This window comes from Bolinopsis microptera, chromosome 3 (genome assembly GCF_026151205.1).
Source record: "Bolinopsis microptera isolate Bmic1 chromosome 3, MBARI_Bmic_1.0, whole genome shotgun sequence".
Taxonomy (NCBI): Eukaryota; Metazoa; Ctenophora; class Tentaculata; order Lobata; family Bolinopsidae; genus Bolinopsis; species Bolinopsis microptera.
Window position 1 is genome coordinate 464,357 of NC_087074.1, and position 27,911 is coordinate 492,267.

Here is a 27,911-nt window from a genome sequence, read left to right on the forward strand (position 1 = left end):
CTTTTGATAACAATTTCGGGCTATATTAATTGTAACACCCACATTCGTTACATCGGACACCACAAGGTCCTGATGCCATCTCGTTTGCCAATTCCGTGCGTAACCTCGAAATTTCAACCTCCTTTTTATTTAGTAATTGGAATGTACTCTCATCGCGTGTCGACTCGGAAAGTTCACCTTCTCGCTTGCTTCGATCATTCTCGTTAATCGTGAAAATTGGAATCTCTTCCATTGCGCGGGTACCGCCGGCTAAACTTTTGCACGCGTCGTTAACCATCGCGACGTTAACCGCGCACCGGACCGCGTCTTCGAATTGAGTTATAGGGGGGGTCTGTTTTAAAATCTCTTTACAACATTCCGCTGATCTTAATCCCAATAAGAAAGTCTGCATGCATTGCTGATTACGAATTGATTCATCGTCAAAGTGACATAATAAACTCTTAATTCGGATTAGATCAGCGAATTTTGTAATCGAGCTATCTCCCTGTCGTAATCTTGCTAAAATAATTCGATTAGTCATATCACTACTCGGCCCATCCAACACGGCCTCTAAACGTGGTAAACAGAGTTCAATGTTCGTCATCTCTTTCTTACTTAATTTTAACGCGAGTACCTTTTCAACCAAAGAAGGGTGGAGGTAGGACAGGAGTACTGGAACCATCCTCTTCTTATCAAGTTCCACCGAGTCGATGTAGTTGCGAAAACTAGAGAAGAATTGTCGCCAAGAGTCACCAGGCTTCATGAGATCTGGTTTTCTGACGTAACCGAACTGCTTCATGTCTGTAAATACTCGTGACTGTTGCCGGTCCTCGTGACCACTGGATCTCCTTTCTCTACCAGGTACTACCCCATCGTAGCTAGTGGAACCATCCCTTGCAGGTACGCTCCTCGTCCTCTCGTAGCTCGTGGAACCATCCCTTGCGGGTACGCTCCTCGTCCTCTCGTAGCTCGTGGAACCATCCCTTGCGGGTACGCTCCTCGTCCTCCTTCTTCCTGGTGTCGTGCCTCCTCGTAGGGCTGACCTTTCGGTCCTTACTACTTGATCTCTCCGTTGGGATCTGTCTCCAGAACGTCTGTGATTGTCTCTACCTTGTGCAGGAAGATCGGTCGGCAAACGATGTAATTCTCGGACTGCTCGTTGAGTTTCCACTCCCAAATCGATCCACGGGCGTTCTGGTGGATTTCCCACTGATCTCTCGATAGTTGGAGCATTGCAGATCACTCGTCCCGTCTGCTGTCCACCTTCCTGGTTCTTGTCTAGCAGGGTTCTCTCCAATCGGGTCGGGTCCTCGACTCGAAACGTCGTCTCCGCCCTCTGACTTCCTCTTTCCCAATTTCTCCGTGTTACTGCGGCTGGAGTAAATGCCAGTAGCTGTGGACGGACAGCTGGTGTAGAAGTGGGCATTTGATGTCGCACTGGCTCAAACTCTCCACGCTCCGAGTCTGACGACGAATATGCGAATTCTGGAAACGGATCTAGGTCTTCAGGGGTTCCTTCTGAGTCCTCACTTTCCTCCCCCGACGTCGAAGACAGCTCCTCTTCATCCTTATCCTCTTCGTTTATCATCTCCGGACGATGATCTGGGTGTCCACGTTGTCTTCTCTTCATAACCTCCCGTGTGACCACCACTGAATCCCTGGCTCGTGACAGATTTGTCACGTCGTGGAACCCTGTGTCCCCGAGGTTTCTTCTGTCTCCCTCCGCACTCTCCATTGACCAGTTCTCGATGTCTCAAACCTTACTGCTTCCTGGTTGCGCCATTTGTAGCCGATAGCTGGCTATTCAATCGCTACTTCTACCGTTCGTATTTCTCTCTCCAACGTAGGTTCGACAGTAATTTAGGTTGTAGACACGAGTGTAGGAAAACGCGTAACTTGTTGAAATATTCAAACAACTCAGTAACAAGACATACAGATAACAATATGCCCGGGAACGATATCCAACGGTGGCTCTAAATCGGGCGAGTTTAGTGTGTCCGCGTCGTCATGTTTTACTCTTATATAATGCCCTCCTATTTCCGGGAGCAGAACGACACGACCTCCGTAATTCTTAACAAGACAAAGTGGATTAACTGGCCTGGTTAACCACTTTGTTGAACGCACGTCTTGTGTTCACTGTCACACGTTCTCGGGTGTCACGTGATACGTCTGATGCACCAGCAAGCTGCCAAGCTGGTCGACTCATGACCTGCTCCTACAAGCCGATTCTATTCTAGGTAAACTATTTCTTAACTGAATCAGCCGGTACGTGGCAGTGGTTATATATTAGAAACCATAGAAAACACCTGTTCAACACTGCGGCAGATGATAATATTATGTCCGACAGTGTGAATTAGACTTACGAATGAATGCTTATTCCCAGAGAACTAATCACTACACGGGTCTAAGCCTGAACTAATCGACTCAGCTAATTATCCGAATAGGGAGGACTACCGTGAATTAAGTATGTATGTGTGGCATCCTAGGATCACTATAACTAATCTAAATCAAAGGGCAGCTAGGTAGACGGTCCACTGAACGGCTACAACCTTTTTTTTTCATTTTCTTTTTTTATAAATTCATTAACTGCGTGCAAATTTGTGTTTCAGATTTGATCTATTTATGATATATATTTATGATTATGTAATAAAGTTATTAATATTATATTCGTAAACATTGGCTGGCTTACAAACCAGTCCCCAAACAAACAAACAAACAACTTCCAGGGTCGAAATTTTACAGTTTTGGCCGAATTTCTGACACGCAACCAATTAGTCAGTCAACTATAGATGCCAAATGACACGATTGAGGTGCTGGAAGTTTGATTCGGGTCGGAGGAAGCTCTCAGCAGAAATCTTAAGAAAACGAAAAGTTGTATTTTCAAAACTCTGTCCCATTTTCAGATGTGAAAATTTCTGAACGCACATTTGACAGATTGGATGAAATTTTTGCCCACAAACCAATTAGTCGGTAAATTGATGATGGTATGAAACCAAATTGGGGTACTGGAAGTCAAAATCTCGAAAAAAATTGGAAAATCATACTGTCCCATACTCTGTCCCATTTTCAGTTTTTGAAGTTATAACTTCCAGGGTCGAAATTTTACAGTTTGGGCCGAATTTCTGACCCGCAACCAATTAGTCAGTCAACTATAGATGCCAAATGACACGATTGAGGTGCTGGAAGTTTGATTCGGGTCGGAGGAAGCTCTCAGCAGAAATCTTAAGAAAACGAAAAGTTGTATTTTCAAAACTCTGTCCCATTTTCAGATGTGAAAATTTCTGAACGCACATTTGACAGATTGGATGAAATTTTTGCCCACAAACCAATTAGTCGGTAAATTGATGATGGTATGAAACCAAATTGGGGTACTGGAAGTCAAAATCTCGAAAAAAATTGGAAAATCATACTGTCCCATACTCTGTCCCATTTTCAGTTTTTGAAGTTATAACTTCCAGGGTCGAAATTTTACAGTTTTGGCCGAAATTCTGACCCGCAACCAATTAGTCAGTCAACTATAGATGCCAAATGACACGATTGAGGTGCTGGAAGTTTGATTCGGGTCGGAGGAAGCTCTCAGCAGAAATCTTAAGAAAACGAAAAGTTGTATTTTCAAAACTCTGTCCCATTTTCAGATGTGAAAATTTCTGAACGCACATTTGACAGATTGGATGAAATTTTTGCCCACAAACCAATTAGTCAGTTAATTGATGATGGTATGAAACCAAATTGGGGTACTGGAAGTCAAAATCTCGAAAAAAATTGGAAAATCATACTGTCCCATACTCTGTCCCATTTTCAGTTTTTGAAGTTGAAACTTCCAGGGTCGAAATTTTACAGTTTTGGCCGAATTTCTGACCCGCAACCAATTAGTCAGTCAACTATAGATGCCAAATGACACGATTGAGGTGCTGGAAGTTTGATTCGGGTCGGAGGAAGCTCTCAGCAGAAATCTTAAGAAAACGAAAAGTTGTATTTTCAAAACTCTGTCCCATTTTCAGATGTGAAAATTTCTGAACGCACATTTGACAGATTGGATGAAATTTTTGCCCACAAACCAATTAGTCGGTTAATTGATGATGGTATGAAACCAAATTGGGGTACTGGAAGTCAAAATCTCGAAAAAAATTGGAAAATCATACTGTCCCATACTCTGTCCCATTTTCAGTTTTTGAAGTTAAACTTCCAGGGTCGAAATTTTACAGTTTTGGCCGAATTTCTGACCCGCAACCAATTAGTCAGTCAACTATAGATGCCAAATGACACGATTGAGGTGCTGGAAGTTTGATTCGGGTCGGAGGAAGCTCTCAGCAGAAATCTTAAGAAAACGAAAAGTTGTATTTTCAAAACTCTGTCCCATTTTCAGATGTGAAAATTTCTGAACGCACATTTGACAGATTGGATGAAATTTTTGCCCACAAACCAATTAGTCGGTTAATTGATGATGGTATGAAACCAAATTGGGGTACTGGAAGTCAAAATCTCGAAAAAAATTGGAAAATCATACTGTCCCATACTCTGTCCCATTTTCAGTTTTTGAAGTTGAAACTTCCAGGGTCGAAATTTTACAGTTTTGGCCGAATTTCTGACCCGCAACCAATTAGTCAGTCAACTATAGATGCCAAATGACACGATTGAGGTGCTGGAAGTTTGATTCGGGTCGGAGGAAGCTCTCAGCAGAAATCTTAAGAAAACGAAAAGTTGTATTTTCAAAACTCTGTCCCATTTTCAGATGTGAAAATTTCTGAACGCACATTTGACAGATTGGATGAAATTTTTGCCCACAAACCAATTAGTCAGTTAATTGATGATGGTATGAAACCAAATTGGGGTACTGGAAGTCAAAATCTCGAAAAAAATTGGAAAATCATACTGTCCCATACTCTGTCCCATTTTCAGTTTTTGAAGTTGAAACTTCCAGGGTCGAAATTTTACAGTTTTGGCCGAATTTCTGACCCGCAACCAATTAGTCAGTCAACTATAGATGCCAAATGACACGATTGAGGTGCTGGAAGTTTGATTCGGGTCGGAGGAAGCTCTCAGCAGAAATCTTAAGAAAACGAAAAGTTGTATTTTCAAAACTCTGTCCCATTTTCAGATGTGAAAATTTCTGAACGCACATTTGACAGATTGGATGAAATTTTTGCCCACAAACCAATTAGTCGGTTAATTGATGATGGTATGAAACCAAATTGGGGTACTGGAAGTCAAAATCTCGAAAAAAATTGGAAAATCATACTGTCCCATACTCTGTCCCATTTTCAGTTTTTGAAGTTATAACTTCCAGGGTCGAAATTTTACAGTTTTGGCCGAATTTCTGACCCGCAACCAATTAGTCAGTCAACTATAGATGCCAAATGACACGATTGAGGTGCTGGAAGTTTGATTCGGGTCGGAGGAAGCTCTCAGCAGAAATCTTAAGAAAACGAAAAGTTGTATTTTCAAAACTCTGTCCCATTTTCAGATGTGAAAATTTCTGAACGCACATTTGACAGATTGGATGAAATTTTTGCCCACAAACCAATTAGTCAGTTAATTGATGATGGTATGAAACCAAATTGGGGTACTGGAAGTCAAAATCTCGAAAAAAATTGGAAAATCATACTGTCCCATACTCTGTCCCATTTTCAGTTTTTGAAGCTGAAACTTCCAGGGCCGAAATTTTACAGTTTTGGCCGAAATTCTGACCCGCAACCAATTAGTCAGTCAACTATAGATGCCAAATGACACGATTGAGGTGCTGGAAGTTTGATTCGGGTCGGAGGAAGCTCTCAGCAGAAATCTTAAGAAAACGAAAAGTTGTATTTTCAAAACTCTGTCCCATTTTCAGATGTGAAAATTTCTGAACGCACATTTGACAGATTGGATGAAATTTTTGCCCACAAACCAATTAGTCAGTTAATTGATGATGGTATGAAACCAAATTGGGGTACTGGAAGTCAAAATCTCGAAAAAAATTGGAAAATCATACTGTCCCATACTCTGTCCCATTTTCAGTTTTTGAAGTTGAAACTTCCAGGGTCGAAATTTTACAGTTTTGGCCGAATTTCTGACCCGCAACCAATTAGTCAGTCAACTATAGATGCCAAATGACACGATTGAGGTGCTGGAAGTTTGATTCGGGTCGGAGGAAGCTCTCAGCAGAAATCTTAAGAAAACGAAAAGTTGTATTTTCAAAACTCTGTCCCATTTTCAGATGTGAAAATTTCTGAACGCACATTTGACAGATTGGATGAAATTTTTGCCCACAAACCAATTAGTCGGTTAATTGATGATGGTATGAAACCAAATTGGGGTACTGGAAGTCAAAATCTCGAAAAAAATTGGAAAATCATACTGTCCCATACTCTGTCCCATTTTCAGTTTTTGAAGTTGAAACTTCCAGGGTCGAAATTTTACAGTTTTGGCCGAATTTCTGACCCGCAACCAATTAGTCAGTCAACTATAGATGCCAAATGACACGATTGAGGTGCTGGAAGTTTGATTCGGGTCGGAGGAAGCTCTCAGCAGAAATCTTAAGAAAACGAAAAGTTGTATTTTCAAAACTCTGTCCCATTTTCAGATGTGAAAATTTCTGAACGCACATTTGACAGATTGGATGAAATTTTTGCCCACAAACCAATTAGTCAGTTAATTGATGATGGTATGAAACCAAATTGGGGTACTGGAAGTCAAAATCTCGAAAAAAATTGGAAAATCATACTGTCCCATACTCTGTCCCATTTTCAGTTTTTGAAGTTATAACTTCCAGGGTCGAAATTTTACAGTTTTGGCCGAATTTCTGACCCGCAACCAATTAGTCAGTCAACTATAGATGCCAAATGACACGATTGAGGTGCTGGAAGTTTGATTCGGGTCGGAGGAAGCTCTCAGCAGAAATCTTAAGAAAACGAAAAGTTGTATTTTCAAAACTCTGTCCCATTTTCAGATGTGAAAATTTCTGAACGCACATTTGACAGATTGGATGAAATTTTTGCCCACAAACCAATTAGTCAGTTAATTGATGATGGTATGAAACCAAATTGGGGTACTGGAAGTCAAAATCTCGAAAAAAATTGGAAAATCATACTGTCCCATACTCTGTCCCATTTTCAGTTTTTGAAGCTGAAACTTCCAGGGCCGAAATTTTACAGTTTTGGCCGAAATTCTGACCCGCAACCAATTAGTCAGTCAACTATAGATGCCAAATGACACGATTGAGTTGCTGGAAGTTTGATTCGGGTCGGAGGAAGCTCTCAGCAGAAATCTTAAGAAAACGAAAAGTTGTATTTTCAAAACTCTGTCCCATTTTCAGATGTGAAAATTTCTGAACGCACATTTGACAGATTGGATGAAATTTTTGCCCACAAACCAATTAGTCGGTAAATTGATGATGGTATGAAACCAAATTGGGGTACTGGAAGTCAAAATCTCGAAAAAATATTGGAAAATCATACTGTCCCATACTCTGTCCCATTTTCAGTTTTTGAAGTTATAACTTCCAGGGTCGAAATTTTACAGTTTTGGCCGAATTTCTGACCCGCAACCAATTAGTCAGTCAACTATAGATGCCAAATGACACGATTGAGTTGCTGGAAGTTTGATTCGGGTCGGAAGAAGCTCTCAGCAGAAATCTTAAGAAAACGAAAAGTTGTATTTTCAAAACTCTGTCCCATTTTCAGATGTGAAAATTTCTGAACGCACATTTGACAGATTGGATGAAATTTTTGCCCACAAACCAATTAGTCAGTTAATTGATGATGGTATGAAACCAAATTGGGGTACTGGAAGTCAAAATCTCGAAAAAAATTGGAAAATCATACTGTCCCATACTCTGTCCCATTTTCAGTTTTTGAAGCTGAAACTTCCAGGGCCGAAATTTTACAGTTTTGGCCGAAATTCTGACCCGCAACCAATTAGTCAGTCAACTATAGATGCCAAATGACACGATTGAGTTGCTGGAAGTTTGATTCGGGTCGGAGGAAGCTCTCAGCAGAAATCTTAAGAAAACGAAAAGTTGTATTTTCAAAACTCTGTCCCATTTTCAGATGTGAAAATTTCTGAACGCACATTTGACAGATTGGATGAAATTTTTGCCCACAAACCAATTAGTCAGTTAATTGATGATGGTATGAAACCAAATTGGGGTACTGGAAGTCAAAATCTCGAAAAAATATTGGAAAATCATACTGTCCCATACTCTGTCCCATTTTCAGTTTTTGAAGTTATAACTTCCAGGGTCGAAATTTTACAGTTTTGGCCGAATTTCTGACCCGCAACCAATTAGTCAGTCAACTATAGATGCCAAATGACACGATTGAGGTGCTGGAAGTTTGATTCGGGTCGGAGGAAGCTCTCAGCAGAAATCTTAAGAAAACGAAAAGTTGTATTTTCAAAACTCTGTCCCATTTTCAGATGTGAAAATTTCTGAACGCACATTTGACAGATTGGATGAAATTTTTGCCCACAAACCAATTAGTCAGTTAATTGATGATGGTATGAAACCAAATTGGGGTACTGGAAGTCAAAATCTCGAAAAAAATTGGAAAATCATACTGTCCCATACTCTGTCCCATTTTCAGTTTTTGAAGTTGAAACTTCCAGGGTCGAAATTTTACAGTTTTGGCCGAATTTCTGACCCGCAACCAATTAGTCAGTCAACTATAGATGCCAAATGACACGATTGAGGTGCTGGAAGTTTGATTCGGGTCGGAGGAAGCTCTCAGCAGAAATCTTAAGAAAACGAAAAGTTGTATTTTCAAAACTCTGTCCCATTTTCAGATGTGAAAATTTCTGAACGCACATTTGACAGATTGGATGAAATTTTTGCCCACAAACCAATTAGTCAGTTAATTGATGATGGTATGAAACCAAATTGGGGTACTGGAAGTCAAAATCTCGAAAAAAATTGGAAAATCATACTGTCCCATACTCTGTCCCATTTTCAGTTTTTGAAGTTGAAACTTCCAGGGTCGAAATTTTACAGTTTTGGCCGAATTTCTGACCCGCAACCAATTAGTCAGTCAACTATAGATGCCAAATGACACGATTGAGGTGCTGGAAGTTTGATTCGGGTCGGAGGAAGCTCTCAGCAGAAATCTTAAGAAAACGAAAAGTTGTATTTTCAAAACTCTGTCCCATTTTCAGATGTGAAAATTTCTGAACGCACATTTGACAGATTGGATGAAATTTTTGCCCACAAACCAATTAGTCGGTTAATTGATGATGGTATGAAACCAAATTGGGGTACTGGAAGTCAAAATCTCGAAAAAAATTGGAAAATCATACTGTCCCATACTCTGTCCCATTTTCAGTTTTTGAAGCTGAAACTTCCAGGGCCGAAATTTTACAGTTTTGGCCGAAATTCTGACCCGCTACCAATTAGTCAGTCAACTATAGATGCCAAATGACACGATTGAGGTGCTGGAAGTTTGATTCGGGTCGGAGGAAGCTCTCAGCAGAAATCTTAAGAAAACGAAAAGTTGTATTTTCAAAACTCTGTCCCATTTTCAGATGTGAAAATTTCTGAACGCACATTTGACAGATTGGATGAAATTTTTGCCCACAAACCAATTAGTCGGTTAATTGATGATGGTATGAAACCAAATTGGGGTACTGGAAGTCAAAATCTCGAAAAAAATTGGAAAATCATACTGTCCCATACTCTGTCCCATTTTCAGTTTTTGAAGTTATAACTTCCAGGGTCGAAATTTTACAGTTTTGGCCTAAATTCTGACCCGCAACCAATTAGTCAGTCAACTATAGATGCCAAATGACACGATTGAGGTGCTGGAAGTTTGATTCGGGTCGGAGGAAGCTCTCAGCAGAAATCTTAAGAAAACGAAAAGTTGTATTTTCAAAACTCTGTCCCATTTTCAGATGTGAAAATTTCTGAACGCACATTTGACAGATTGGATGAAATTTTTGCCCACAAACCAATTAGTCAGTTAATTGATGATGGTATGAAACCAAATTGGGGTACTGGAAGTCAAAATCTCGAAAAAAATTGGAAAATCATACTGTCCCATACTCTGTCCCATTTTCAGTTTTTGAAGCTGAAACTTCCAGGGCCGAAATTTTACAGTTTTGGCCGAAATTCTGACCCGCTACCAATTAGTCAGTCAACTATAGATGCCAAATGACACGATTGAGGTGCTGGAAGTTTGATTCGGGTCGGAGGAAGCTCTCAGCAGAAATCTTAAGAAAACGAAAAGTTGTATTTTCAAAACTCTGTCCCATTTTCAGATGTGAAAATTTCTGAACGCACATTTGACAGATTGGATGAAATTTTTGCCCACAAACCAATTAGTCAGTTAATTGATGATGGTATGAAACCAAATTGGGGTACTGGAAGTCAAAATCTCGAAAAAAATTGGAAAATCATACTGTCCCATACTCTGTCCCATTTTCAGTTTTTGAAGCTGAAACTTCCAGGGTCGAAATTTTACAGTTTTGGCCTAAATTCTGACCCGCAACCAATTAGTCAGTCAACTATAGATGCCAAATGACACGATTGAGGTGCTGGAAGTTTGATTCGGGTCGGAGGAAGCTCTCAGCAGAAATCTTAAGAAAACGAAAAGTTGTATTTTCAAAACTCTGTCCCATTTTCAGATGTGAAAATTTCTGAACGCACATTTGACAGATTGGATGAAATTTTTGCCCACAAACCAATTAGTCAGTTAATTGATGATGGTATGAAACCAAATTGGGGTACTGGAAGTCAAAATCTCGAAAAAAATTGGAAAATCATACTGTCCCATACTCTGTCCCATTTTCAGTTTTTGAAGTTGAAACTTCCAGGGTCGAAATTTTACAGTTTTGGCCGAATTTCTGACCCGCAACCAATTAGTCAGTCAACTATAGATGCCAAATGACACGATTGAGGTGCTGGAAGTTTGATTCGGGTCGGAGGAAGCTCTCAGCAGAAATCTTAAGAAAACGAAAAGTTGTATTTTCAAAACTCTGTCCCATTTTCAGATGTGAAAATTTCTGAACGCACATTTGACAGATTGGATGAAATTTTTGCCCACAAACCAATTAGTCAGTTAATTGATGATGGTATGAAACCAAATTGGGGTACTGGAAGTCAAAATCTCGAAAAAAATTGGAAAATCATACTGTCCCATACTCTGTCCCATTTTCAGTTTTTGAAGCTGAAACTTCCAGGGCCGAAATTTTACAGTTTTGGCCGAAATTCTGACCCGCAACCAATTAGTCAGTCAACTATAGATGCCAAATGACACGATTGAGGTGCTGGAAGTTTGATTTGGATCGGAGGAAGCTCTTAGCAGAAATCTTAAGAAAAAGAAAAGTTGTATTTTCAAAACTTTGTCCCATTTTCAAATGTGAAAATTTCTGAACGCACATTTGACAGATTGGATGAAATTTTTGCCCACAAACCAATCAGTCAGTTAATTGATGATCCCAGCAAACCCTACTGACTGGTGTATACCTCCAAAAGTAAAATAAATAGAACCTTCCGGTTTTCAACAAAATTTCCGTCTCGTAAATTTAAAGTTAGCTCCCCAGGAGCCAAATTTGGATTTTGGGCTAAATAAACGATCACAGCTTTTAAACTTTGCAAAGTAATGTCGTTGTCATGAATACGAGGCTAAATACAGCGTGAGAAAGGTAAACTTGACGTGACGTGCGACGACAAACGTGCTGTTGAAAATCTATCACCTCTAGCGAGCCCAGCAGGCGGCAAGGTTTTCTGGGCTTGCGGGTGAATATTTTATGTCTCAAATCCCAACCTATTATACATCATTGGAAAGATCTAATTGGTTTTGGAGTAGTAGTAAGCGTTTCTTTGATTCACGATGTCAATATTCCTTCCCAGCTCGTTGATGCCTTTACTGGGCCGCGCTCAGCCTGTCATTCCGCCGAATCTCTATTCTATGTTTATGTACATGATAGCCTGAGATCCCCAGGTAATGCAATATGTATGTACTACGGCTTTAGCGTTTCCGAGCTGCTGTGTGATGGTACCTGGCTGTGAATTTTTCTCTATACGTTTGAAATTCGGTCAACAACCGATGTCTTAATTGTAGCGCGATGCACTACTGGGTCGCGCGCGCGCATCCAATAATGCTTCTCGGTAGATCGGCGAGATGCACCACTGTGCCTCACCGAGCTGCGAAGGATTGACATCGTGAATCAAATGTCTTAACAATTACGGTGTTCTTCAATGTTTCAAGTTGTTCAGTTTTACAGTCCGAAAGCTTTACCTGGGGATCCCAGGCTATTATATTCACAATCATAAAGATTCGTCAGAATTATGACAGGTTGAGCGCCTTTTTTAATTAAATACTTTTCAAATTTTCTGATTCTTTATGAGATTGCTCTGCATTAAAATGTACTCGTTCCGCAATTTCTTGACAAGGTCTAAAAAAGTATCATCGATTTGAAACGAATCATTTAGATAACGGATTACATCAGGCTTGGTCAACTTGGGATAATGATTAATCAATATACACTCGACTGTCACGTGATATGACTGTTTCAATCCGTTCTCTAGCTGGTTCTGAACGACTTTTCGAAACCCTAACCCTCTAATCTGATCCCAACTCTAACCCTAACCCAATACTTAACAAAGAAATATGCTGAAACCCTGACGAGAAATTATACTAACTTCCTTATACGGTCATATCACGTGATCGAGACAGTTTTTCGCCAATATCTCGTCAGGGGAGCATTTTAACCCTATGTCGTGAAGGTGATTCGGAATCGGCTTCCGAAAATACATCGATTGAATTTGGTTACAACCGTCGGGGGCCTTTTAGAACAATCTCGAAGATCGACTGTAAGTGTAGAGTGATTTAGCACGCTCAGTTAACCTAAGTTAAAGTCCCCACCATTAATCTCACTGATTTCGACAAAAGGTTTCTAAACTCTTATATTCTAAGATCTTTGCTCCATTCTAATAACGTGTCCATCAACACCACATCAATCTCATCAGGTAATTCATGAGTATTATTGATTCATGAGTATTATAGATTAAGTAACGCGATAGAAATATTTTAACCGGGTAATATCCTGTCCAAACCCAGGATATGGATACAATACATGAACTGTCACAAAGATGTAATTAGATCGAAAGCAAAAATTAGATCGGACCGGTTTGTAGCGCGATGCACTACTGGGTCGCGCGCGCGCATCCAGTAATGCTTCTCGCAACCATACCTTATGCAGATCGGCGAGATGCGAAGGATTGACATCGTGAATCAAGAACCGGTTTGATCTAGGAATTAGATCGAACGCTGGCGCGAGATACATATACAAATACATTGAAAGCCGCGCCGCGCGTTCGATCCAATTCCTAGATCGAACCGGTTCAATCTAATTACATCTTGGTGACTTTATTGTATGAAAAGCATTAAATATTAATATACTATGTAATAGTATTGTAGCGCGATGCGTTTCTGTGCCGCGCCGCGCACTCAATGAGGCTTCTCACTAGATCGGCGAGATGTGCTACTGTGCCACGCCGAGCTGAGATGAATTGACATCGTCAATTAAATAGTAGTGGTTACTGATTATAAGTGCTGCCGGAAAATATAGTGGCTGAGAAATAAATACGCTACACTAGAGACGCGCGAGCTAGAGACGCGCGAGCTAAATGCTGACATAATGCAATTATCACTAACTTGTCATGTTTCGGTAGAACCTTTTGGAGCTTGTAATGGCAATATTATACACGCGATTCGAAACTCTACAAGTAATAGACCAATTTAGCAGAGATTATCGATAATAAGGAAATTCTGAACAAATTCAGTATTTCATTAACCATAGCGATGTTAAAGCAGTATAAATAAAACATATGGCCCTGGTAAACGGTATGTTACCATTATTACCAACTCAACTAACAAACACCGATTACACTTGTTTAACTTGAATATATGAAGCTTCAATCAGTTGAAACGGATAGCTTAACTTTTGCTTCACATATTAAATACTCTGGCCGAAATCCATTCGATGTTCTTAAACTGGACTAACGACAAAATAATTTAATGATATAATTAATTGATAATATAATTTGTAATTAAATAATTGTGCCATGCAGGCTAATAAGATACTCATACAACAGTAGTAAGTGCAGATCTGTACAATTCAAACTTCAAAACATAAGTAACTCTAATTATTAAGACAGTGAGCTAAACACATAATACAGATGAATCGATGTGACAATTCTATCGAATATAATATGGGTGATAACCATTTGACAGCACAGTATGTAAAATGGGGGGGGGGGGGGGGGGGGTGTCACTCCCCACACTACTACACATCACAGTATGTAAAATGGGGGGGGGGGGGGTGTCACTCCCCTCACTACTACACATCACAGTATGTAAAATGGGGGGGGGGGGTGTGTCACTCCCCACACTACTACACATCACAGTATGTAAAATGGGGGGGGGGGGTGTCACTCCCCACACTACTACACATCACAGTATGTAAAATGGGGGGGGGGGGGTGTCACTCCCCACACTACTACACATCACAGTATGTAAAATGGGGGGGGGGGGGGTGTCACTCCCCACACTACTACACATCACAGTATGTAAAATGGGGGGGGGGGTGTCACTCCCCACACTACTACACATCACAGTATGTAAAATGGGGGGGGGGGGGGGGTGTCACTCCCCTCACTACTACACATCACAGTATGTAATAATACTAACACTGCTTTGTTGACTACTCTACTATGAGTTATTATTTCTCTTCTGGACACTTTGTTCACATAAAATTACCGAACATTACAAGTAACCACTGGAGTAGTGGTTAGTAATGTGACAAACTAATACTCTAGTTACTGCTAGTAGTGACACTACTCTAGTAATGTGACAAACTAATACTCTAGTTACTGCTAGTAGTGACACTACTCTAGTAATGTGACAAACTAATACTCTAGTTACTGCTAGTAGTGACACTACTCTAGTAATGTGACAAACTAATACTCTAGTTACTGCTAGTAGTGACACTACTCTAGTAATGTGACAAACTAATACTCTAGTTACTGCTAGTAGTGACACTACTCTAGTAATGTGACAAACTAATACTCTAGTTACTGCTAGTAGTGACACTACTCTAGTAATGTGACAAACTAATACTCTAGTTACTGCTAGTAGTGACACTACTCTAGTAATGTGACAAACTAATACTCTAGTTACTGCTAGTAGTGACACTACTCTAGTAATGTGACAAACTATAACTCTAGTTACTGCTAGTAGTGACACTACTCTAGTAATGTGACAAACTATTACTCTAGTTACTGCTAGTAGTGACACTACTCTAGTAATGTGACAAACTAATACTCTAGTTACTGCTAGTAGTGACACTACTCTAGTAATGTGACAAACTAATACTCTAGTTACTGCTAGTAGTGACACTACTCTAGTAATGTGACAAACTAGTATTACTCTAGTTACTGCTAGTAGTGACACTACTCTAGTAATGTGACAAACTAATACTCTAGTTACTGCTAGTAGTGACACTACTCTAGTAATGTGACAAACTATTACTCTAGTTACTGCTAGTAGTGACACTACTCTAGTAATGTGACAAACTAATACTCTAGTTACTGCTAGTAGTGACACTACTCTAGTAATGTGACAAACTAATACTCTAGTTACTGCTAGTAGTGACACTACTCTAGTAATGTGACAAACTATTACTCTAGTTACTGCTAGTAGTGACACTACTCTAGTAATGTGACAAACTAATACTCTAGTTACTGCTAGTAGTGACACTACTCTAGTAATGTGACAAACTAATACTCTAGTTACTGCTAGTAGTGACACTACTCTAGTAATGTGACAAACTAATACTCTAGTTACTGCTAGTAGTGACACTACTCTAGTAATGTGACAAACTATTACTCTAGTTACTGCTAGTAGTGACACTACTCTAGTAATGTGACAAACTATTACTCTAGTTACTGCTAGTAGTGACACTACTCTAGTAATGTGACAAACTAATACTCTAGTTACTGCTAGTAGTGACACTACTCTAGTAATGTGACAAACTATTACTCTAGTTACTGCTAGTAGTGACACTACTCTAGTAATGTGACAAACTAATACTCTAGTTACTGCTAGTAGTGACACTACTCTAGTAATGTGACAAACTAATACTCTAGTTACTGCTAGTAGTGACACTACTCTAGTAATGTGACAAACTAATACTCTAGTTACTGCTAGTAGTGACACTACTCTAGTAATGTGACAAACTAATACTCTAGTTACTGCTAGTAGTGACACTACTCTAGTAATGTGACAAACTAATACTCTAGTTACTGCTAGTAGTGACACTACTCTAGTAATGTGACTAACTAATACTCTAGTTACTGCTACTAGTGACACTACTCTAGTAATGTGACAAACTATAACTCTAGTTACTGCTAGTAGTGACACTACTCCTCTAGTTTTCATGTGACAAATTGTATTCACACACTCAGACAACTTATAAATAAATTATTATTTTGAATTATCACAAATGCTTGAATAAATAAAAATGTTTTAAAAATGGGAACACTCAATAGGTTGACTGTTAAAATGGTTGTACTACTAGTAGTAGTGTTACTAGTGGTACACTACTAGTACTGTTAAAATTACTGCAATATCACCGGCTAGACTATGCTATGGAATTCTCTGAAGGAAACTGACAATAAAAACGTGGTGACAATATTACTGTACACACTTTCTTGTTAGAAACCAGGAAAAGAGAATAAAGTCACTATCATAAATCAGGAATCATAATACTTTTTTAACCGCACGTGCCAGGCCACGCTTAAACACGCCGCCACAGTCTTGAACTGGTGAATAACGTTCCTGGGTATGAAGTACATGTCATTTGCTCTGAGCCGTATTTTAGCATATTTAACGTTGCTTTCTCGTAGCTGATTGAGTTTAGCGTCCTCTATCCATATATCACACTGTGTCATGGGCGGCTCGTACAGGTCCAGTTGCAGCTCCTCTGCAAGCTGGTAAAAGTTGGCTGCATCAAACGCTATGACATCTTTAAGAGAATGAGATTGTTGAGCGTCCCTCGGGGCACCAGGAAACTGAACAGTCTGTAGGAAGGCGGCAGCAGCAGTGGTTGCAATGGTTTTACCGTCCTCCCAGGAATGGTCAGCATGTGGAGTGGTTCTGTCCGGCACAAGAGTCTCCCTGTTCTTCAGAAGCCTGTATCCCTTGTGGTTCCTGGAACCCGAGGTTGATTGCAGGAACTGCTCTCCTGGTCTCACCCAGAATATGGGACCATCATTGCTGATAGTAGGGTCCAGACCATCGTACCTTGACAAGGAGCCCCAGGGTAGTGTAACTTCAAAGAAAGGGTTGAGTTCCATCAGCTGTATTAGCTCAGGGAACAGTGCACCACTCTCTTCACTCTTAGTTCCTACTAAGGATACATGCTGTAGTCCGCCTTCGTGGTAAATACACTGCGAGTGATTGTCCTTTACTTTGTCGTAATACTCGCTGATAGTGCAGCTCAACACGTCCTTCTTGCCCAGTACCTGGTGTTTAACCTTGAGGCCGGGCTGATTGTCCACTAGGTACTTGAGAACGTTGGGCATGTCTTGGGAGCCGTTGCTAATAATGCCCATCACATGATCAGCTACTCCGTTAGTTTCTCCGAATGTAACTTCAAAGAAGTAGTCCACTATGAGGTGCTGCTGATGTGTAGTGAGAGTGTTGAACACGTCCATATTCAGTCTCACTACAGTAGCTCCCCCATCTGGACACGGCTCTACTGAGACACAACACTTAGGATCATCCAGTGTGGGCATGACAGGAGTGGGGGTCCCTACTGTTTTAACTGGGCAGCCTGAACAGACTGTGGCATCCTCAGTAGCTTCAGTCTTCACATCCGGTGTCTCCTCAGTAGCTTCAGTCTTCACAGCCGGTGTCTCCTCAGTAGCTTCTGGTAGGGGGGAAGTTGTTTCCTTATCTTCTGTTGCTGGTTCTTCTTTAACTGCCGGGCAGGATTGAGACCGCGAAACTTTTGTTTTTATTTGACCTTGTTGAGACAAAAGTTTGTTGTGAAGAGTCTTCTTAGTGGTGGACATGACAGAATGACCACTTATTTTCCTGGACTTGGCTGGATGAGAAAGTTTGGGACTTTGAGCAGTTTTTTTGTTTTGTACGGAACTCTCCACCTTAACAATCTCAGTGGGGGGATGAGTGGGAGAAGATGGGGAAAATGTGATCTGGTGAGGAGGAGACAGTATGCTGGTTTTAACCATTTTCTTTGTCTTGTCCGATTTGGGGGATTCTCCGCTGATCTTCCTTTTGCGAGATTGTACTTTAATGTAATCTGAGAAGGGTATAGGATAGCCGGGGTGTTGGGGCGGCTGATCGTTCGTAAACTTAAACACAGAGAGATCTTTATGACTGATCTGGGCGTGTGGGTTCATGTGATGCTTCTCAATCTTCACTACGTTAACTTTGTGGCCATTCATCACGAAAGGAATGGGGCTAGAGTTAATGCTGTGGACCACTTTTTGAGGGGGCTTTTTAGCAGAGACAGGAGAGTAGCTATTTTTAGTAACAGGGGATTTGGTTTTCTGATTGTTGGTATTTTTCTGTGGTGCTTGAACAGGTAGAGGCCTTTTCACGACATTTCTCACTACATTGGTAGGCAAGTCCTTTGATAGAGGTACCCTTTCTTTAGCGGGAACTGGAGACTTGGTGATATCTTTAACTTTGTTAGGTTTGTCAGTAGTAACACTATTAGTCATATTATCCAGCTTTGGAGACTTCAGAACTGGACCGGTCATGTGAACAGGAGATTTGATTTCAGCGACAGGAGATTTGATCCCAGCGACAGGAGATTTGATATTGGAGATGTGAACAGGAGATTTGATCCCAGCAACTGGAGATTTGATCCCAGCGACAGGAGATTTGATATTGGAGATGTGAACAGGAGATTTGATCCCAGCAACTGGAGATTTGATCCCAGCGACAGGAGATTTGATCCCAGCGACAGGAGATTTGATACCAGCGACAGGAGATTTGATCCCAGCGACAGGAGATTTGATCCCAGCGACAGGAGATTTGATCCCAGCGACAGGAGATTTGATATCAGCAACAGGAGATCTGATCCCAGCAACAGAAGATCTGATAGCATTGGTACCAACAGGGACAGGGGACAGGGAGGCAGAATTTGTAACCGAAACTAAAGAAGGAGATTCAGGAGTCACTAGCTGAGGCATTACCACAGTAGCTACCGGTTCAGTCAACTCTAAAGTCGACTTATTTTCTACAGCTTCAGCCGTCAACTGAGCTAATGCTTTTTTCTCAGACAAGGTTGAAATCTCCTGAGAAATGGCTTGTTTGAAAAATGAGAGTTTTCCACGGTATAATTTGGAAGAGGGTGTTGCTATGGTAACTTGTTCTTCAGATGATTTAGGTGGTGAGTTGGGGATACCTCCATCAGTGTCCAGGATATTAGAGGAGGGACAGGGCACAGATAACGGCATGTCAGTAATAACATTAGTACTGATGTTACTGTGGCTACTACTAGTAGTTGGGCTGGATATAGGAGCTAATAGTCCAGGAGTGTCACTCATTGTACCAATTGGTGGAGAAAATACAATTGTAGGTTTAGGGCTGTCACTTATTTCAGCTCTTATTTCAGGAATCCATAAGTCAGATTTCTCAACCTTCATTGGCTCTGTTTTAACATGACGAGAATCCAGTTTATCACGTGACCTATCACTAAATCCACTGCTCGATTCACTAAGCGAGAACTTAATCTCTCCGGAAAGTTTAGTGTCGGAGTGGCATGAGGAATGTTCGGGAGAGTGATAAGCAAACTTGTCAAACTCAGGAGAGTGTCCGTTAGAGCAGTTACTAGCTGTAAACTTGAAGGGGTCGTTATCTGAATCAAAGCCAGTCTCACTAATGTTATCACTGCGGTCCTTTGATCGGTGCTCTTGTTTACTCAACTGAAAAAAGGACATGTTATCACTACGATCAGGGGGGGGGGATCTGAATATCAGTTTATTACTACTAGGGCATGGTACTATTACTACTACTACTGTAGTTACTAAGCTAACAGTATCAACTAGCTTCAAAACACTAAATAATTCCAACTAAACCTGACGCTGATAAAGGAGCTGAGCAGTAGTTGGTCGGAATGTAGCAGACACAGTTGTGGTAGTGGGTCTAGCACTGTAAACTCCTCCAGCACATGGCTTGTACTTCCCTTCTTTTGCTAGGTTCAACCCTTCTCTAGACCTGGGTAAAGAGCAGTAGTAGTACTTACCCTTCTCTGAACCTGGGTAAAGAGCAGTAGTAGTACTTACCCTTCTCTAGACCTGAGTAAAGAGCAGTAGTAGTACTTACCCTTCTCTAGACCTGGGTAAAGAGCAGTAGTAGTACTTACCCTTCTCTAGACCTGAGTAAAGAGCAGTAGTAGTACTTACCCTTCTCTAGACCTGAGTAAAAAGCAGTAGTAGTACTTACCCTTCTCTAGACCTGGGTAAAGAGCAGTAGTAGTACTTACCCTTCTCTAGACCTGGGTAAAGAGCAGTAGTAGTACTTACCCTTCTCTAGACCTGAGTAAAGAGCAGTAGTAGTACTTACCCTTCTCTAGACCTGAGTAAAGAGCAGTAGTAGTACTTACCCTTCTCTAGACCTGGGTAAAGAGCAGTAGTAGTACTTACCCTTCTCTAGACCTGAGTAAAGAGCAGTAGTAGTACTTACCCTTCTCTAGACCTGAGTAAAGAGCAGTAGTAGTACTTACCCTTCTCTAGACCTGGGTAAAGAGCAGTAGTAGTACTTACCCTTCTCTAGACCTGGGTAAAGAGCAGTAGTAGTACTTACCCTTCTCTAGACCTGGGTAAAGAGCAGTAGTAGTACTTACCCTTCTCTAGACCTGAGTAAAAAGCAGTAGTAGTACTTACCCTTCTCTAGACCTGGGTAAAGAGCAGTAGTAGTACTTACCCTTCTCTAGACCTGAGTAAAGAGCAGTAGTAGTACTTACCCTTCTCTAGACCTGAGTAAAGAGGAGTAATAGTACTTACCCTTCTCTAGACCTGAGTAAAGAGCAGTAGTAGTACTTACCCTTCTCTAGACCTGAGTAAAAAGCAGTAGTAGTACTTACCCTTCTCTAGACCTGGGTAAAGAGCAGTAGTAGTACTTACCCTTCTCTAGACCTGAGTAAAGAGCAGTAGTAGTACTTACCCTTCTCTAGACCTGAGTAAAGAGGAGTAATAGTACTTACCCTTCTCTAGACCTGAGTAAAGAGCAGTAGTAGTACTTACCCTTCTCTAGACCTGAGTAAAAAGCAGTAGTAGTACTTACCCTTCTCTAGACCTGGGTAAAGAGCAGTAGTAGTACTTACCCTTCTCTAGACCTGGGTAAAGAGCAGTAGTAGTACTTACCCTTCTCTAGACCTGAGTAAAGAGCAGTAGTAGTACTTACCCTTCTCTAGACCTGAGTAAAGAGCAGTAGTAGTACTTACCCTTCTCTAGACCTGGGTAAAGAGCAGTAGTAGTACTTACCCTTCTCTAGACCTGAGTAAAGAGCAGTAGTAGTACTTACCCTTCTCTAGACCTGAGTAAAGAGCAGTAGTAGTACTTACCCTTCTCTAGACCTGGGTAAAGAGCAGTAGTAGTACTTACCCTTCTCTAGACCTGGGTAAAGAGCAGTAGTAGTACTTACCCTTCTCTAGACCTGGGTAAAGAGCAGTAGTAGTACTTACCCTTCTCTAGACCTGAGTAAAAAGCAGTAGTAGTACTTACCCTTCTCTAGACCTGAGTAAAGAGGAGTAATAGTACTTACCCTTCTCTAGACCTGAGTAAAGAGCAGTAGTAGTACTTACCCTTCTCTAGACCTGAGTAAAGAGGAGTAATAGTACTTACCCTTCTCTAGACCTGAGTAAAGAGCAGTAGTAGTACTTACCCTTCTCTAGACCTGAGTAAAGAGCAGTAGTAGTACTTACCCTTCTCTAGACCTGGGTAAAGAGCAGTAGTAGTACTTACCCTTCTCTAGACCTGGGTAAAGAGCAGTAGTAGTACTTACCCTTCTCTAGACCTGGGTAAAGAGCAGTAGTAGTACTTACCCTTCTCTAGACCTGAGTAAAGAGCAGTAGTAGTACTTACCCTTCTCTAGACCTGGGTAAAGAGCAGTAGTAGTACTTACCCTTCTCTAGACCTGGGTAAAGAGCAGTAGTAGTACTTACCCTTCTCTAGACCTGAGTAAAGAGCAGTAGTAGTACTTACCCTTCTCTAGACCTGAGTAAAGAGCAGTAGTAGTACTTACCCTTCTCTAGACCTGAGTAAAGAGCAGTAGTAGTACTTACCCTTCTCTAGACCTGGGTAAAGAGCAGTAGTAGTACTTACCCTTCTCTAGACCTGAGTAAAGAGCAGTAGTAGTACTTACCCTTCTCTAGACCTGGGTAAAGAGCAGTAGTAGTACTTACCCTTCTCTAGACCTGAGTAAAGAGCAGTAGTAGTACTTACCCTTCTCTAGACCTGGGTAAAGAGCAGTAGTAGTACTTACCCTTCTCTAGACCTGGGTAAAGAGCAGTAGTAGTACTTACCCTTCTCTAGACCTGAGTAAAGAGCAGTAGTAGTACTTACCCTTCTCTAGACCTGAGTAAAGAGCAGTAGTAGTACTTACCCTTCTCTAGACCTGAGTAAAGAGCAGTAGTAGTACTTACCCTTCTCTAGACCTGGGTAAAGAGCAGTAGTAGTACTTACCCTTCTCTAGACCTGGGTAAAGAGCAGTAGTAGTACTTACCCTTCTCTAGACCTGGGTAAAGAGCAGTAGTAGTACTTACCCTTCTCTAGACCTGGGTAAAGAACAGTAGTAGTACTTACCCTTCTCTAGACCTGAGTAAAGAGCAGTAGTAGTACTTACCCTTCTCTAAACCTAAGAATATTAACATTGATTAAGAGAGTTAAAGTTACGTACCCAGAGCCAATAAAGCGATATCCTTCAATATTGGGGGGTGAGTAGAGCTTCTTAACCTGAGGGTGCGCTATTTAGTTACTATCTTAATAAGGGGGGGGGGGGGGGGGGGGGGGGGCTTACGAGACATAATACTTACAATAGAAATCGTATTCAATTTCAAGATTATTCAGAGTACTTGCATACAAAATAATATGTATCAATAAGTTTTACAGTAAGTGTTACAGTAAGTGTTACAGTAAGTGTTACAGGAACAGAGTACAGAAATCCAAATGAGTTAATAACAGGATTGATTTAAATCTGAAATAAATCTGAACCTCCAAAGGGGGCGGGGGTAACAGAAGGTTACAACTTACAAGGTTACAAAAAATGTTCAAAAACAGTCCAAGATTTTCAAAATGAATAATTTGTTCATCTAAAATTCTGCGGACCTGACTTTTAAATGATGCTTAGAGCATATCCTAGAATGTTTCAGGGTGATTGTTCAAAACTGTCAGAAAGGTAAGAAATTTGACTGTATTTCGGTTAGCGCAATTAAAGTCGCTTGCGCAGTACAGTTACACATGAGCGCTGCTTTGACCTGCGATAACTTCGAGTAGGAACATATTTTCCATAGATAAAAGCAGCAACTAGATAAACTCCGCTTATAGTACATCATAAAATCAATTTCAGAAGATGTAAAAAACCCTGTTAACCAGTAAGTTATACGTAGTGTTAAAGTGTTTTTAGCAGTATGTGTTAGTAAGTTTGACAGTTAATTTACAGAAAGTGTTACAGAAGTGTTACAGTAATTGTTTACGTATAGTGTTACAGAAATGCGTATACAGTAAGTGTTACAGGAACAGAGTACAGAAATCCAAATGAGTTAATAACAGGATTGATTTAAATCTGAAATAAATCTGAACCTCCAAAGAGGGCCGGTGGTAACAAGAAGGAGTTATAACTTTACAAGCGTTATAAAAAATTGATTTTCAAAATCGAATAACAAATTTTTAAAGGCCTATCTCAAAATCCTATCCTGAAAGTTTCAGGGTGATCGTTCAAAAACTGTCGAAGAAGATAGGAATTTATACTTGATTTTCGGTGTGCGCAATTGAAAATCGCTCGCACAATACAATTACACATTCAAGCGCTGACATTTGACAATATTTTTCCATAGGACTAAAAGCAGCAGATAGATATAACTCCGCTCTATTAGCAACACTCATAAAATCAATTTCGAGAGAGATGTCAAAAAAACCCCCTGCCCCTTAACCAGTAATCTATACTAGGATAATCCCAAAATGTTTGTCTGTCTGTCAGTCTGTGTGTAATTTCCGAGCGGCTTAATTAAGAAAACGGTCAAAGTTATGGGACAGGGTTTTTCGGTATAGTTTACACAAAACTCGAAGCCGATATAAGCAAAGCTTTTCTAAATCGGCCGGCGGTAAGTGGTTTAAATAATGGTTTTGTACCCACTTTTTCTCACACTCTCTCTCTCACCCCCTCTCTGACTCTCTCCCCATCACAGCTTTTGTTTATAATTAGGTAATTTGGCAGTAGTACCTAATTTATTTATACTGTTTATTGCAATTCAACTGCGATAGTGAAGACCCGGCCATACTATGGCCAGGTTACACTAGTACTTTATATAATACAATATAATATAATACAATATAATATAATACAATATAATATAATACAATATAATATAATACAATATATAATACAATATATAATACAATATATAATACAATATATAATACAATATATAATACTAGATATAATACTAGATATAATACTATATATTATAATACTATATATTATAATACTATATATTATAATACTATATATTATAATACTATAACCGCACAGAAAGTGTTGACATTTAAAAATGTCTTGTGTTTTACCTCAGCAGTAAGCATATGCGGGCTCTTTATCTTGATCAGTTTCTCCGGTGAGTCGTTGAAGCTGAAGACGGTGTGAGCTTTCTTGTTCGTTATCTTGCAGTTAACATGAGGAGCTGGGGTCTTGTGGGGCCTATCTGGCTTACTTAGCAGACTGGGGGACAATAGTTCACATGAGGAGCTGGGGTCTTGTGGGGCCTATCTGGCTTACTTAGCAGACTGGGGGACAATAGTTCACATGAGGAGCTGGGGTCTTGTGGGGCCTATCTGGCTTACTTAGCAGACTGGGGGACAATAGTTCACATGAGGAGCTGGGGTCTTGTGGGGCCTATCTGGCTTATTTAGCAGACTGGGGGACAATAGTTCACATGAGGAGCTGGGGTCTTGTGGGGCCTATCTGTCTTACTTAGCAGACTGGGGGACAATAGTTCACATGAGGAGCTGGGGTCTTGTGGGGCCTATCTGGCTCACTTAGCAGACTGGGGGACAATAGTTCACATGAGGAGCTGGGGTCTTGTGGGGCCTATCTGGCTCACTTAGCAGACTGGGAGACAATAGTTCACATGAGGAGCTGGGGTCTTGTGGGGCCTATCTGGCTTACTTAGCAGACTGGGGGACAATAGTTCACATGAGGAGCTGGGGTCTTGTGGGGCCTATCTGGCTTACTTAGCAGACTGGGGGACAATAGTTCACATGAGGAGCTGGGGTCTTGTGGGGCCTATCTGGCTTACTTAGCAGACTGGGGGACAATAGTTCACATGAGGAGCTGGGGTCTTGTGGGGCCTATCTGGCTTACTTAGCAGACTGGGGGACAATAGTTCACATGAGGAGCTGGGGTCTTGTGGGGCCTATCTGGCTTACTTAGCAGACTGGGGGACAATAGTTCACATGAGGAGCTGGGGCCTTGTGGGGCCTATCTGGCTTACTTAGCAGACTGGGGGACAATAGTTCACATGAGGAGCTGGGGTCTTGTGGGGCCTATCTGTCTTACTTAGCAGACTGGGGGACAATAGTTCACATGAGGAGCTGGGGTCTTGTGGGGCCTATCTGGCTTACTTAGCAGACTGGGGGACAATAGTTCACATGAGGAGCTGGGGTCTTGTGGGGCCTATCTGGCTTACTTAGCAGACTGGGGGACAATAGTTCACATGAGGAGCTGGGGTCTTGTGGGGCCTATCTGGCTTACTTAGCAGACTGGGGGACAATAGTTCACATGAGGAGCTGGGGTCTTGTGGGGCCTATCTGGCTTACTTAGCAGACTGGGGGACAATAGTTCACATGAGGAGCTGGGGTCTTGTGGGGCCTATCTGTCTTACTTAGCAGACTGGGGGACAATAGTTCACATGAGGAGCTGGGGTCTTGTGGGGCCTATCTGGCTTACTTAGCAGACTGGGGGACAATAGTTCACATGAGGAGCTGGGGTCTTGTGGGGCCTATCTGGCTTACTTAGCAGACTGGGGGACAATAGTTCACATGAGGAGCTGGGGTCTTGTGGGGCCTATCTGTCTTACTTAGCAGACTGGGGGACAATAGTTCACATGAGGAGCTGGGGTCTTGTGGGGCCTATCTGGCTTACTTAGCAGACTGGGGGACAATAGTTCACATGAGGAGCTGGGGTCTTGTGGGGCCTATCTGGCTTACTTAGCAGACTGGGGGACAATAGTTCACATGAGGAGCTGGGGCCTTGTGGGGCCTATCTGGCTTACTTAGCAGACTGGGGGACAATAGTTCACATGAGGAGCTGGGGTCTTGTGGGGCCTACCTGTCTTACTTAGCAGACTGGGGGACAATAGTTCACATGAGGAGCTGGGGTCTTGTGGGGCCTATCTGGCTTACTTAGCAGACTGGGGGACAATAGTTCACATGAGGAGCTGGGGTCTTGTGGGGCCTATCTGGCTTACTTAGCAGACTGGGGGACAATAGTTCACATGAGGAGCTGGGGTCTTGTGGGGCCTATCTGTCTTACTTAGCAGACTGGGGGACAATAGTTCACATGAGGAGCTGGGGTCTTGTGGGGCCTATCTGGCTTACTTAGCAGACTGGGGGACAATAGTTCACATGAGGAGCTGGGGTCTTGTGGGGCCTATCTGGCTTACTTAGCAGACTGGGGGACAATAGTTCACATGAGGAGCTGGGGTCTTGTGGGGCCTATCTGGCTTACTTAGCAGACTGGGGGACAATAGTTCACATGAGGAGCTGGGGTCTTGTGGGGCCTATCTGGCTTACTTAGCAGACTGGGGGACAATAGTTCACATGAGGAGCTGGGGTCTTACTTAGCATACTGTGCGATTATTATTAATGAATAGTTGCAGATATTGTTTACAACTAGTACTATGCCAACTAGGTGGTAACTAGGTGCAGTTGTAACTAGGTACAGTGGTAACTAGATGGTAACTAGGTGCAGTGGTAACTAGGTGCAGTGGTAACTAGATGGTAACTAGGTGCAGTGGTAACTAGGTGCAGTGGTAACTAGGTGCAGTGGTAACTAGGTACAGTGGTAACTAGGTACAGTGGTAACTAGATGGTAACTAGGTGCAGTGGTAACTAGGTGCAGTGGTAACTAGGTGCAGTTGTAACTAGGTGCAGTGGTAACTGGTAACTAAATGGTCACTAGAGGGTAAATAGTATTATATTTACAACCCTAACCTGTTGATGGTGAACTTGCAAGTCTCCTTGTAAGACTTCTTAGAAAGCTTAGTACCAGCGATACGTTTACAGGCGCCATCCCCGCTCCCGCTGCAGCTATATTCATCTGTTTCCATTTAGTCCACTATCCATGACTGGGTGGGTAAGTGTACTATTAGGGGGGGGGGGCACTATTATTAGTCACAAATCAAACCTTTAATAAATAAGTACATAAGGAAATGTATTGATTAATTAACAAGAATTGCGCCCGTTTTTTGTTGTCGCGGACGCCGGATTTCCTCTCATCATAGTTCACTTCATAATATTATGGTTTTAACTGTTAAGATACGGAAAACACTTGTGATTCAATTTAATTGCCTTAAAAATTGCCGTGGAACTTAACTTTTTCTGTTAAATATATGAAATTTGAAGCAAAAAGTGAACTATACTCAATTCTTATACACATCATTACACTATACACTATACGTGTCACGTACAAATTGGGCTTTATTATCGCATAATA

At 41.3% G+C, this 27,911-nt stretch overlaps 1 protein-coding gene across 1 annotated transcript; it reads right to left on the minus strand.

Moving 5' to 3' along the window:
* Nucleotides 1-16,299: 16,299 nt before the first annotated feature.
* On the minus strand, nt 16,300-27,894 carry LOC134812555 (uncharacterized). Its single transcript, XM_063820038.1, has 5 exons — nt 27,410-27,894; nt 24,767-24,917; nt 22,881-22,936; nt 20,060-20,198; nt 16,300-19,906 (listed from the first exon to the last, which is right to left on the minus strand). Exons 1-5 carry the CDS (start codon nt 27,523-27,525, stop codon nt 16,703-16,705), a joined length of 3,666 nt encoding a protein of 1,221 aa, XP_063676108.1. The 5' UTR covers nt 27,526-27,894; the 3' UTR covers nt 16,300-16,702.
* Nucleotides 27,895-27,911: the final 17 nt, after the last annotated feature.